Genomic DNA, 13,854 nt, shown 5'->3' with positions numbered 1-13,854 from the left:
ACTGGCAAATAAAGTAAAATATTAAAGATGGGTTTTGGAAAAATAATTTGGACTTTACGATTTAAGTATCTGTGAATGGGTAAAATTATAAATAATTTTAATTTATGCTTCTCTAATTCTCTTCTGAAATACACAAATGATTACTTATATCTACTATTTGAAAGGCACTCTATTAGGCATTATGTGATGAGCAAGAATCAAAGATATACGAGACATATTTGCTGTTCTATAAGCATTTATAATATTTTGATGGCCATAGTATTTAAATGTAATTAACTATAATGCATAGCCATGCAGTATACTACATTGTACATGCTACATACAGTGGAAGCATTTTAATAGTCATTTGATTCCAAGAGGGAAAATACAGTTACAAGAGGTTGCCTGGAGTTCTGTCTTAAGGACTGAAAGCCCAGATCAGTCTCAGCTGGTGAGAAAATGCCACAGTCTCTTAGCAATGTCTGTTGTGGCCATGGGAGCAGAACAGTGTACATCATCATACAGTGCTTCTGCCTACTTGACGACAAGTTTAAGCTACTCCCTTCACAGATGAGATAACTAACCACAAGGTGACTGGATATTGATCCCAAGGCTAATGCATTAAGAAAAAATTTTGTAAGCCAAATTCCTGCTCTATTTGTGAGGGGTGAAAGTACACCTGAGACACATCATCCAGTGCTGGTGCCACCCCTTAAAAACATAGGACACCCGAAATAAAGTCAGATGTGAGTGGCCAAAAGGGTAAAATGGACTCAAATTCATGCTATGTCAAGATGAAGACTTTAAGTCTCAAGAAAGGAAGATTCAGAAAGAAACCATCTAGGTGGTTCCAGATGGCTTCCAAAGGTGAGAGAGACCACTGAGCGGAAGACAGGGAGACAGACTTTCATTGTAATATAGAGCGTCCTAATAGTCAGGCTTGTTTCATGCACAGCAAGAGCTGCTCCGGGAGCCATGAGTCAGTTTTCTGCCCTGGGTGAGGTTCAAACCCTTTCAAACCAATTATCTAATGATACAGCGGCGGGAAAGCTACTTGACTTTCTCAAGGTCTCAAAGGTTGAAAGCAGCAGAGCAAGGAGGACAGCTCAGGTCACCTGCCTGTGAGTCCAGTGAGTCACTGCTCCTTTTATTTGTTTATTTTAATTTCAGATTATCATGAAACCTGCAAATACAAAATTTATTACCAATTCTCTGCATTCACTATTTCCATGAAAGAGTACATTATTGCTACTGATCCTTTTCTTTTGTCTTGCTTTCTCTCCAGCTCCCCATTCCACACCTGCAACTACTCCTGTTTTATGGAAAGTACACAAGGGGAAAGACATATTTTTTTAAAAAAAAGGAGTTTATAGGAAAGATGATTACTATTGACTAGACACATCAAGGAAAGAGTTATGAAAGAGGTATGATTGAAGTTGCCCAAATTAAAGAATAGAGATCATTTAATGGATGGAAACAAACAGTAGAGAGAATTACAGAAAGCAGAGAGCTGCGCTTTCTCAGGTCACTGCTGTTACGCAGGAAATGGCACCACAGGATTGGACCAAGTTTTGAGAATGTCTCTAAGTTCCTTCAAAAAAAAGAGAAGACTTCAAAGCATATAAATATATAATTGTCTATCCTTTTCCCTGAAATATATTTATACCAATAGTTTTTCCATGCCTCTAACTAGTTGCCAAACTTATGCCAAACGTAATAACTATGTCTTGAATACAGTAGATAGGCTATATATCAATTATATGTAGTGTGATAATTTTATTGTGTTACGTAAAAATCATATTAAAAGAACTTAAAGTCTGGAAGGTATGGATGGGAGATTGAAAGGCAGAGGAAGGCAAAATCGGTATTTCTTCATCACTTCCTTCCTCCCTCCTCAGGCAACACCTCTAACAAGAGCTCTCCTCCATACTTTTAGCTCCTGTGAAATACATCATTTAGGTTCCAACTTCTGCCCCAAGCTCTGATAATCCCATCTCCTTCCTTTGTCTCTCCAGCCCCGGCAGCTGTAGTAGTGGCTTTCTGCTATTGCATAAACTCTGGGTGGCCTCACCATTTCCTGTTCAGCTTCTCAACTTGCCCATCACCTGTGTAATCAACTCCCTAATTAAATTCCCTCAGTTTTAAATTTAAAAAAAAAGAACTTAAAGGTCTGTGTATTAAAAATGGTTAGGTTTTTGTTATATCCACTTGCGGCAAGTTTCAAATGTAGTTTTACTTTTTGTCTGAAAAGATTTGATGTCAGCAACATAAAAGAAGGCATCATAGAACCAAGTGATTTGGGAATTAAATGCTCTTTTTCCTTATCTGTTGCTATGTCTTCACTATCACAGATTAACTGCTAATTGTAAATACAATATTCAGGAAAATGTTTTCAATCAGCACTATAAAGTCATAAGGAAAAGGCTATCATAATAATCACATACTCTTCATCTCTATCTCCCAACTAATACTGCTATGCAGAACGATTTGCTGCAGGCGGTCTTAACCTCTCCAGGAGATGACAAAATATTTGGTACTGGAGAAAAGAACCATCTCTGTGTTATTAAAAGCTCATATGGAGACATTCTGCCCAGGTATGTCACTTCCTTGCTGTGGGGTCATGGGCTAGTTGCTTAATCTTTCTGTGCCTCAGTGTTCTCATCCGTAAATTGAGATAACAATAGTGCCTACCTCTAATGCTGTGAGGATTAAATTAGTTAGTATGTGTAAAGTACAACAAGGACTGATGCATACCAAGTGCCCATATATGTCAGCAATTGGTGTAATTTCTCATTAGCTGCATGGCCTTGGGCAAGTCATTTAATCTCTCCGGCCATTCATTTGGAAATTAAGAGATGAAACTAAATGATCTCTAAGGCCTCTTTCATGACTAAAAAGTCCCAGCTACAAAGAAGCATAATCTCTCTCACAGTGGATTCACAAATCTTTTCCAAAAATGGAGTGGCAGAAAAAGCCTGACAGTGTGGCTTGAATAAAGTGTCTACTGGATTCCTCTATCTGTATTCTAGACTGAGCCCCAGGAAAAAGGAAAAGGAGACCCCCCAAGGAACCATGTGATGGAGCCAGCAAGAAGAAGAAACAAAGGTCTCTTTGTGAAAGACCAAAAGGGTTGTCACGTAGTTTTGACTAAGTCTCTTCATTCATTTTAGTAATTGAGTAAACCCCACACTGGAAAGGCACGTGTGAAGGAAGAGGTCATTGCCACCAACCCAAAGATAGTGTTTTGTTTTTTGACTGGAAATGTCAGGAGCTCATTTTAAATTACAAGATGAGGCCCCAGGTGCACTGCCTTTATCCAAGACTGCTCAATTTTTCTGTTTGGGAGAACATGGCATTCTGCTTTGATGAGATCTCTGGAAATACAAGATGCTTCTCAGTGTCAAGAGTGCTTCTGTGCACCCCAGTGTGAGAAAAAGCTAAATCTGAAATCTCGATTAAAAAATCTCGAAAGAAAAGTACAGTTTCTGCTGGCACTACTGAGAGTACCCTTTCAAAAAAGGGATCATTATGCTAGAAACACAATACACAATTTCCTCAACATAGCAGGGCTGGTTATATCAACACAAATCCTTAGAGAAGAAATGCCGTAAGTTATTTTGGTAATATGCAGATATGTCAGGACTACATTTGTATTTAACCGCCCCATGATTTCATGAGTGTTTTACCTCCTGACACTGCTTTGATAGATTTGGAAAAGGGGAAGATCGGCTCTAATTCTGGTTTTGGGATTTGGGGCAAGTCAAGTAACTTCTGTAAGCCTTATTTTCAAGGTATGCTACACATGGAAGGTACTCAACAAATATTTGCTCAGGGAAAGAAGGAATAAGGAAGGGAGGGAGGGAGGAAGTCCGGATAGTCACAAGCATTTTATCAGAAAGGTCACACTCCAAAGAGGCTGCTGTAAGTCTTTTTGCTATTATATGCTAATTAACAACTAAATTAGCATTGTAGATATAAAATGATTTTTTACTGATGAAAGTAGTGACTTTTAGTTAGCATGATAAGCGCTAAAATGGACTCTTAATTGGTGAAATTCAAGCTATTGAACTGGACTAAAATTGTTTGGAGATACTTCCTACCCTTGAATGATCAGGGTATAAGACTCCAGGGAGGCCTGTAACCCATACCCCAGTGACTTGTTCTCAATGGATAGGAAGGTTTCTGCTTGAAGCACGTCAGTCTGAGGACACAGAATCACACCTTGGCTATGCTGAACCTTTTATACAGGGTTTCTACACTTAAAATGCATCAAAGGACAAAGAACTGTCAGTTCATTAAACTTACAGAATAGGCTGTATGGAATATTTTGCCTATTAAGTAACTGTGTGCTCAGCAGAATTTGGTCATTATAACCTCATCATCACAAACTTCGATTAGTTCCTGGATAATTTATCCACCAAAAATAACCAGAGTTAGGCATGATGAGTCAGATTACAAAACCCTGATTTTGAGATGCTCAAGTCTAGTGATAGAAACATGAATAAAATTAAATACAACATAAAGCACAATATAAGATTATTTTAATGCCATAATGTGCTAAAGCTACAAAGGAATCATAGAGGAGAATGCAGCTACCTCATCTGGGAAAAAGGACCTACTTAGAGGAGTTGGTGCTAGGTCTGAAAGGATACAGCAGAATGTTTGAGAAATATTCTTTTTCCTGAGCGGAAGGGTGGGGGAGCACTATAAAGGTTAGAAGCAAGGGAGATAAAAATGAGTTCATACAAAAAATTACAAATGTATTAAATACCAAAAACACATATACACACACACACGTTTCCACTCACACATGTTCTCTCAGTGAGAAACGTCCATCAAGACTGTCTGTAAAGTTTTAAGTGCACCTGATTGGGAAAAAAAAATCTCTAGGATTCTGTTTTTACAAAAAAAATGGTGATTTTACTGACAGTGGTTCTCAAACTACATCTGTCATAATAAGACTAAAAAAGTAAGCAGCCTGCTGAGTGAAAACTGACATTCTCAGAAATAGTGTAAATAGTACTGAATATAGAACTCCATTTCACATATTTTACAATATCTCCCATCAAAATGATAGTCTTATGAGTTTCCAAAGTCTGTGTAAAAGCTCTTCCTAACTATAGGTTAAGATCTCTGACATCAGAACTTGCCTCCTCGAACTGTATGGATGGGAATGTTGAGCTGGGAGAAGCAAGTTCTACTGGCTATTCCACTGGTTTTAGGAACCAATGAAGTTTTGCCTTTGAACACAGATTTTATTTTATTTTTTTAATTTTTATTGGAGTATAGTTAATTTACAATGTTGTGTTAGTTTCAGGTGTGCAGCAAAGTGAATCAGCTATACATATACATATTGAACACAGATTTCAAATTCCCCTTTTCATGTCTGGTTGTAACTGAGCCTATACATTTACAAGCATAAGGACGCTGTAAAGAGCACAGTGATACATAATCAATATGCTTTAACTCTCCTCTGCCTTCTAGGAATGCCACCATTCAGGCTATGAATCAAATTAGTGGGCAATGGCAGGTAGCCAAGGGAGCATTGGATTTGAAGTAATAGATTCAGATCCTAGAAGCGGCATTTACCCAAGTGGAGGAATTGCATAAGCTCCCTAGATGTGTTAGTTACCACACATACATAGTACCTGAAATAGTTAATGCGAAGAGTAAATGATTTACCACATCCCTTCAACAGAAGTGATTAAGAACACCTGATGTCCTTTTGCTGGGTAGCACCAATAAATGTTATTGGCATTTATGTTAAAAGAGCAGCTATCACTTAATGCATGTTTATGTTTAATTCTTAAAAGATAATGTTAAGTATCATCTCAATTTACAGACAAGAAAGCTGAGGCTTGGAGATATAATTTCATGCATAGTGTTTGAACTCTTGAAGGGCAGTGAATATGCCTCCCTCATTATACAAGTCAAGTAATAGCACTGTACCTAGCACATAGTAGATGCATTATCATCATTCCAAACTTTTACAAATAATGACTTTTGGGTACAGTACAAATTTAAAAATGAATATGATACAATGCACACTTAACACATAGTATCAGCATTGCTCCCTGGAAACATTATTTCTTTCAAATCACACAAATGAATGGGATGATTCTTTATAATAATCTTGACAGTAAGAGCTTATTGAAACATTTTGAAAAACGGCATTGAGTATTGGAGTAATAGTCTGTAATAACTAGTTAGGCCATTTCATACTGTTGTCTTTTTATTTTTGCTCTTCTTTCTACAAGAAAATAAGAAAACAAGTATAAAAACCTTTTCCATTTTTCTACTCCACAGAGTAAGTATATTCGGCTGGCAAAGCCATGCTATAAGCAGTCTAACCATCTCCAATGACCAAGCAGCTACACCCATGTAATCTGCTCACATTATGTTTTCCTCATATGCATGAAGTGACTTATTGTCTCCAAGGTGCATTTACATCCGTTTGATTCTCAAGAACAGTTCGAAAGGCAGGAAGGAATAAGTCAACATTTTTCAGATAAGGTAACTAACTGGTGCAGGGAAGCAACAGGGATGATGGCTGACAGGGGATGGAGGGGGAGGGGGAGAAGGGGAGAGGAAAAGGAAGAAGGGGAGTGGGGGGAGAAGAGGCAGAAGGGAGGGGGAGAGGCAGGGAGAAGGAAATGGAAAGGAAACGCAAGCTGGTTTTCAGGTTCCTGGGCCTTGGCTCCCCCCTACCCCCATCACAATCTCCTAATCAGTATGCAAAGGGGAGGGGATAAATGAAAAAAGAGAGACCATCAAAGAAATGCAGGGGGGCTTCCCTGGTGGCGCAGTGGTTGCGCGTCCGCCTGCCGATGCAGGGAGCCTGCACGTCCGGAGCCTGTGCTCCGCAACGGGAGAGGCCACAGCAAAGGGAGGCCCGCATACCACAAAAAAAAAAAAAAAAAAAAAAAAAAAAAAAAAAAGGAATGCAGGGAGGAGAAGGGAAAGAGGGAGGGTGAACGTGAATGAATGAATATGAATGAGACTAAGTAAAGCAAGGGCCTAAGAGACCTATTAAGGAGGAGTTTAAACAGATCCATAAATCCTCAAAGAGTAGTTCTTAACTTTTAGGAATCTTGGGCATTTCTAACAATCCGATAAAGCCATGGAGGCTCTTACTAGAAAAATGCGTACATACACACACACATACATACATATGTACATATGGTATTTTATAACACAATTTCAGTGTGTTCACTGCCCCCCCCCAAATCTAGTGCTAGGTCCCATTTTAAGAAACATGTCTTAGAAACAGAGGTCCCCTCAGCTCTCCATGCACTACAGTTTGCAGATCTAGAACCAGAGGGTGGTTCCACAGAAAAGCAGGTGCCTGAAGCACTGTGCCAATGTGTGCCACAGAGATAAGAAACGCGGCTGCAGATCAGAACAAGAGAAATATCTCTGAATCCCACCCGCTGCCACCAACCTCTCCACAACATTTCAAGCTTAATAGGAAACAAAACAATTTCCTACACTACACATTGAAACCACTGTCTACACTAGAACACAAAGTTTCCCTTCAAACCAGAAAAAAATGAAATTGAAGATAAAAGTTTTGAGAAAAATTTGACCCTTCTAGTATTGAATCCCTATGACTAAGTATCTTTAAAGATTTGTTTAATGTGTAAGGATAAAGGTACATAACAAAAGAACTAAATGCACAGGCTTTGACGATTCTAGCACTGTCATTGTGGGACTCTGGACTGGTCATCTCACTTTTTTACACCCAAGTCTCCTTCATAAGTTTATTGTGAAGATTAATTATACTAATGGACTGAAAAAAATTAATACAAGTCTGACATCTAATCTCACTAAACATCCTATTTCTCATTTATAAAGTGGGCTTAATGATAGTGCCTACGTTTAAAGACAGTACTATCATGGTGAGCATTAAATGAAGTAACACATTAAATGTCCATTACACAGTGTCTGGTACATAGGAAATATTAGCTAGTGTTAGCCCACTGAAGAAATGGGGGAGTCGTCAAAGGCAGAAATCACTGACTTGACTGGAAGAACAGAGTTCTAATTGAGTTTTACTGTTCTTGCAATTCAGACACCCCAATTTTTGTGGGTGATGGATTGAACTAGGTGGCTTCTGTTCACCTCAAATATTTTATCAGACCTGGAACCCACTAACAAAGGTATTTTGCTAGGTGCCTTAAATAGGTTGTCTTGATTAACTATCCCAACCTTGCAAGGACTAATAGTAGCTAACACATATTCAGCTGGGCACTACTCTGGTACTTAAATGTGTCAACTCATTTTATACTCATAGGATTCCAGAAGTGGAGATGGGTGGAGATAGTAGTGGGCACCCAAGGCAAGGTTCAAGGAAGGAGAGGTCTAAGGGAGAGCTTTAGGCTTTGATTTAACAAGATGGAGCTCTGGATATAAGACGCCTTTCTGTCACCATCTACTTCCACCACATTTAGTGATGCAACATCCTTGGTATAGCGGCAGTAGCTCCATGCCTCAGAGTCTCGGAACCCAGAGGGAGCTTCCCGGGGATGCAGGCATAAACAGTCAGAGATGCTCCCTAACCCTCAGACCTGCCCCCCTCAGGGCTGGTCTTCTCTGTCTTGATTCTGACTCTATGAAGAGGGATGGTCTAGCTTTGTCTCCTTCAAATCATCTGTGTTGCTCAGAGATCTAAGGAACAATAGGGGCTAGTGGCCACTGTATCCAAATTTGGGGGGCAGAAACCATTGTCATCACCAGGTCTTTTAATCAATGAAAAACAAAGATCACTAATTAAATTTATATCTGTAAATTCTGTAGGTGATGCTTTGGTAAATGCATACATATCAAAATGAACAGTACCTGTTTTCAAAGAGTTTATAAACCATGTCATCTTTGTAAATGAGCCCAAATTACAGGTGTCTTCTGAAAACACAATTAAAATAATAATATTTCACAACACAAAATAGACTCAGGGATAAAGAGTGTAAAATTATCTTACACAGATATTTTAATAATAGAAGAGCCCTACACTACTGTCCCCAAAATGTCCTAAAACACCACCCATCAGACAAGTCCCTACTCAATTCCCAATAAATGGAGAAAAACTCAGCCTGACATTCCAGGACTCAGCAATGAGACCCTAGTCTTCCTCTTCTGCCATATACCCCTGCATTCCCCACACACCACTCTTAGAAACAAGACAGACCAATCGCTGTTTCAAGAGTACAGACTGCATTTTCTGCTACCAAGCAGTCAGTCGTGTTCACACTGCTGCTTCTGTGATGTCCTGACTCAAACTCCATTTCAGCCTCTCCTTCAAGTCACATCTCAAAAGCCACCCTTTTCTTCATGAAGCCTTTCTTCTCCTCTCCAAATAAAAATGATCTTGTCCTCTTTGAACCACCAGAGGTCTTTGCGGTGTATATATATATGTAAATATGTACATATAACACTTTTATTATGGTGATTTACATTATGACTTCGGGCATGATTACCTAATTTCCCAAATTAGCTTGTAAACTCTTAAGGATTAGTGACCATGGTTTACTTCTGAAATTACCTTTATAACCACTACTCTGGCTGATATGGTGCTTGCAACACAGGAATTCAATAAGCATTTACTGAATTACTATTTTACTAATAGTGTTAATGAAATAGTGATCTCTTATGGAGTATCAACTATGGGCAAAGGATGATATTTATATATAATATCTCATTTAATGTTCAAAATCCTGTGACTTAGAAAATTAAGGATTAAGGAGCTTTAAATTAGTTGTTCAAGGTTACACAGCAAGCAGAATCCCCAACTCTTACCATAACAGCAGGATGCCCTTTGAATCTGAATCCAAACTTGTCAGACTCCAAACATGTGCCCCAAGTCAACACTATATAAAAGTGATAAAATTTAAAGAATATTTTGCTTTTAATTTTTAGATAAATAAATTTGGCAAATTTGAAACAAAACCACAGATTGTGGCAGTGAGGAGAGCTACTTTTCAAAATTAACTTTAAGGATTAAAATGAGTTTTGAAGATTAAAAATATATATAATGAAGAATCTGTATCACTACAGTCCAAGAAATGTAAAGATGGGGAAAGAGACCATTTGAGGCATTTATTTAGAAGAATGATCTATGAGTAAGCTGAATTTGCATACTGTAATAAAAGGGCGCAGGTTTGGGTTAAAACACAACACAGTAGGGTTAAAATTCTGGGTGTAATGTTTTTAGCCTTGGTCCTCAGGCAAGTTACTTAACCTTCCTAAACCTCAGTTTTCCCAAAGGGTAGGTGACAGTAATAATAACTGCTTTCATAGATAATGCAAGTATTAGATAGGTATAGGGTATATAACCCAACAAATGATGGGTACTACTAACATTATTATTAATAATATTGTTTTCATGCAAAGTGACTGTGCTAAGCCAGTGTTCTTGAGAAGAATGGAAAAGCAGGGCTGCCATTACTGTTCCCAAACTTTCACATTATGAGAGGGTAATACTGGGAAGAGCAGAGCAGAAACAAAGGCCAGTAGCACAGCTAGCCTGAATATCCAACATTTCCTTCTCTTCAGACTGACTCCCAAATTCTCTTCCTTGTAACTAATGAACTGAAAATCAAAACATGGAAATCAAGTTGGAGCCTCCCTTTTAAAATCTCTCAAGAATATTCTAGATCCCCACCCAAGCAGCCTTTCTCATCTTCTTTCAGAGAACATGGTTTTTGGAAGTAGGACAAGCAGTATGGCATTTGGCATCAGTCTCACAGGCATCAAACACCACACCCACCATTTTTGTTTTCAGGTGCTTCTAGTTTATTATCTGATCCTCAGGGTCCTCAAATGTTAACTGGAGAGACTATCTCCTGGAAGGGATGCTCTAAGAAGTATATGTGGCCATGACTATTCAGTGCCCAGTACAAAGCAGGTGCTCAATAATGACTAATTAATTCCCTTTCCCCTCTGTGGTTCCTCCTAAGTGGAGAATAATCAAATTCTTTGGGCAAATATGTTATGTCTCTAAATGGCACCTGCCACCATGGATGGATGGTTAGGAGCTGAAATGTGCTATCTCATTTAAATAAGCCACAGAATTGTAATCACCAAGGGATGAGTTACAGACATTACTGATTATGGCTGTACCCAAAGCAGTGTCCTGAAAGTGACAGGCTTTTTTCTTAAAAGAAAAAAAAAAAAAAAAAAAAATCCTTGAAAAATCCCTGAGCTATTCAGTCTCCTAGAAAACATGTGTCTGGAAACCCAACATCTGCAGAAAGCAAAAGGGCCCAAGAATGACCAATTTATTTTTTCTCTTACAGCTTTCCAAATAGAGGAGAGAGAACACAAACATGAAGCTGGATTTGGGGTTTCTGATATATTTTAGCAAATTACAACTGAAAACAAAACAAAACAAAACATGTTCTGGTGCCAGGTCTAACACTTTTCAAATCAGTATGCTGGAGCCGTATTTGAAGTCAACTATCACAGTATCTGTGATAAAGTTACTTCGAAGTTATAAAGAAGTTCCTTGGTTTGTGGCATTCCATTATGCGTGTTAGGAACTTTTCATTATTTTGAAAATTATTAACTCATTTCCTCTAAAATCAAAGAAAACATGAATATCCAAACCTCACAGATAAAACAGATATTCCTAACATTCATTATTGCAATTTGCACATTCAACCACTGGGAAAAAAAGTCCCTTTCCTTTCCCTCTTCATTTTTAATTTCTTATTAGTTATCTGTTGAGAGAGAGAGAGACAGATGAGCTGTACCACAGGAAGGGAACCTCCAATACTTTGACAGTATTAAAGGAACCATAATAATTGTTTTCTGAAAAAACACCACCAATTCTCCTACCTGTAACTTTGCACCACATTCACATTCGTAAATTATTATACGATTATCATTCTAATAATTACATATGTATATCTGTGTATATATATGTGTGCATGTGCCCGTATAGACACACACACACACAGTTCATAAATCCAAAAGGCATTCTCAGAAAAGCTCTATGAGAAAAGGACTTAAGCCGCGCAGGGAATGGAAGAGCGTTTAAATAAATCCTGTAATTTAGGCACAGCTCCTGCTTTTCAGCAAGCACTGCTGCTGGAGCCTCTTCATTTAGGAGGTCTCATATTCTTTTTTAGATGTTTGCTCCCTGTTCAGCTTAGTCTAATTGGCACTTCCTTTCGAAAGGGAAGGAGGCGGTAAAAAGGGAAATTGCGCCCCGACTCTGGAAGCAGGAGTCCCTTCCACACCCCAGCAGTTGATCGCCGTCTCCCTCCCGCTGGGCCCGCTGCTGCTCGTCTTCCAGTCGCAATGGGAGAGGTGGCTGCCAGCGGAGCAAGGCCACAGAGTAGATGAAGTCAAGATTCAACCGGATAACTCACCTCCTCCCCAGCCCCGACTCCCACCCATTACCGTCTACAGCCCCCTTCCCTCCCATCCCCCTCCGTGTCACGCTAAGGTGCAGCCACCACGGGGGGTAGCGGGGGTGCGGGGGTGGCAGGTGGGTGGGGAGAGCTGGGGTCTTCCTTCGCACCCACCCCGACGCGCCCTAGAAGAATGTCCTCTGGGGAAGGGGCTGCCGCCAACTTGGAGGAACTTAGAAGGCAAAGGCTGCCGCGCCCCGACCTCGGCGGGGCCTCAACCCTGAAGGCGAGAGGCGGAAAAGGGCAGTCGGGACGAGGGCGGGCACCCCCGGGCTTACCACGAGCACGGGTACCCCGGCGGCCAGCGAGTAGAGGAGCACTGGGGGCACGGCGCTGCTGTCCTCCGGGCCCGGGTAGGGCTTGCGGTAGGCGCTGTCGTGGCAGAAGAAGCCCTGCACGTTCACAGTGAACGTGTCCGTGTATTCGAAGTAGTACGCCAGCATCACCGTCCCTGCCATGATCACCATCTGGAAATAGAGCATGCTGCTGGTGAGCGCCGCGGGCAGCCGGGGCATGCACGCCTCCCGGGCCGGGCCGAGCCGAGCGGGCGGCGGACGGGCCCCCTCCCGGGTCCGCCGAGGCAGCCACCGGGGGCGCGGCGGCGGGGGCGGCGGGAGGACGAGGCGCGGGAGGCAGGATGGAGCCGCCGGAGGAAGAGGCGGAGGCAGGTCCGGGTTTCGAGGCGCCGGCGGGCTGCGGAGGAGGTGGCTACCCCCGGACGAACCCCCGCTCCCCTCCCCGCCCCCTGCCCGCCGCAAGCACCGCCCGCCCGGGCGCGGGGTCGCGCGGGAGGGCGGGGAGTCCCGGGCGGCGGGCCGCGGCCGGGCGAGACACCGTTCGCTATGCAGCCGCGCGGGGCCGAGCCCCCCAGGCCCGCCCGGAGGAGGGGCGGACCGAGCGGCGGCGGCTGGGACAGCGGCACCTGTACCCCTCGGAGGGCGGACGCAGTGGAGCTGGCGAAGCTCCTCACAGGGGTAAAAACCAAAAAGGGGGGAGGGGAGGCAGTAGAGAAGGAGCTTCTAGAAACTCCCTTCTGAGGCAGCAGCTGGGTGGTTTAGGAAACCCGCGCAACGCCTGGGAAAATGGTGCGCGGACGCGTCTTCGGAGCGCAACCCCGTAAAGCACCAAGTGCCGATTCCGCGCAGCGACTTTCAGCCGGCGCCTCTTTGGATTCCTTAACCCCGCGCAGGACACACGCCCAGCGCGGGTTTCTAGGCGCAATGAGAAACATCATCCCAGAGGATTTTAGAATCTGAGTTTTTTTGCTTCCCCCTCCAGCTTCCTAGGGCTTTGTATGTAAAAACAGAAATCATAGCTCGGGAGTTCCCGAAGCATCATGTCTTGTACAACGGCCCCTTCCTCGTTCACGTAGTCTCCTCTGGCTCATCTTCTCAGTTTCCCTTTATTAGCTGCTTGTGAGACGAGGCTCTGCAGATTCCTGGGACCCAGCAGTGGCAGCCCCTAG

General features: G+C 41.9%; 1 protein-coding gene across 2 annotated transcripts in view; it reads right to left on the bottom strand.

The window, feature by feature from the left end:
- Positions 1-12,995, bottom strand: part of PLPPR5 (phospholipid phosphatase related 5) — a 121,266-nt gene extending 108,271 nt beyond the window's left edge. Inside the window, exon 1 of one of the 2 annotated variants that reach the window (XM_024119828.1) lies at positions 12,668-12,995. In XM_024119828.1, coding sequence (XP_023975596.1) covers positions 12,668-12,904 — 237 coding nt within the window. In that variant the 5' untranslated portion in view covers positions 12,905-12,995. The remainder of the gene's footprint in view (positions 1-12,667) is intronic. The other variant, XM_024119829.3, reaches the window with a different exon arrangement.
- Between the last annotated feature and the right edge of the window lie 859 nt (positions 12,996-13,854).

This window comes from Physeter macrocephalus, chromosome 4 (assembly GCF_002837175.3).
Source record: "Physeter macrocephalus isolate SW-GA chromosome 4, ASM283717v5, whole genome shotgun sequence".
Lineage (NCBI taxonomy): Eukaryota > Metazoa > Chordata > Mammalia > Artiodactyla > Physeteridae > Physeter > Physeter macrocephalus.
Note: the sequence above shows the minus strand (reverse complement) of the source record. Positions and strands in the feature narration are given on the sequence as shown.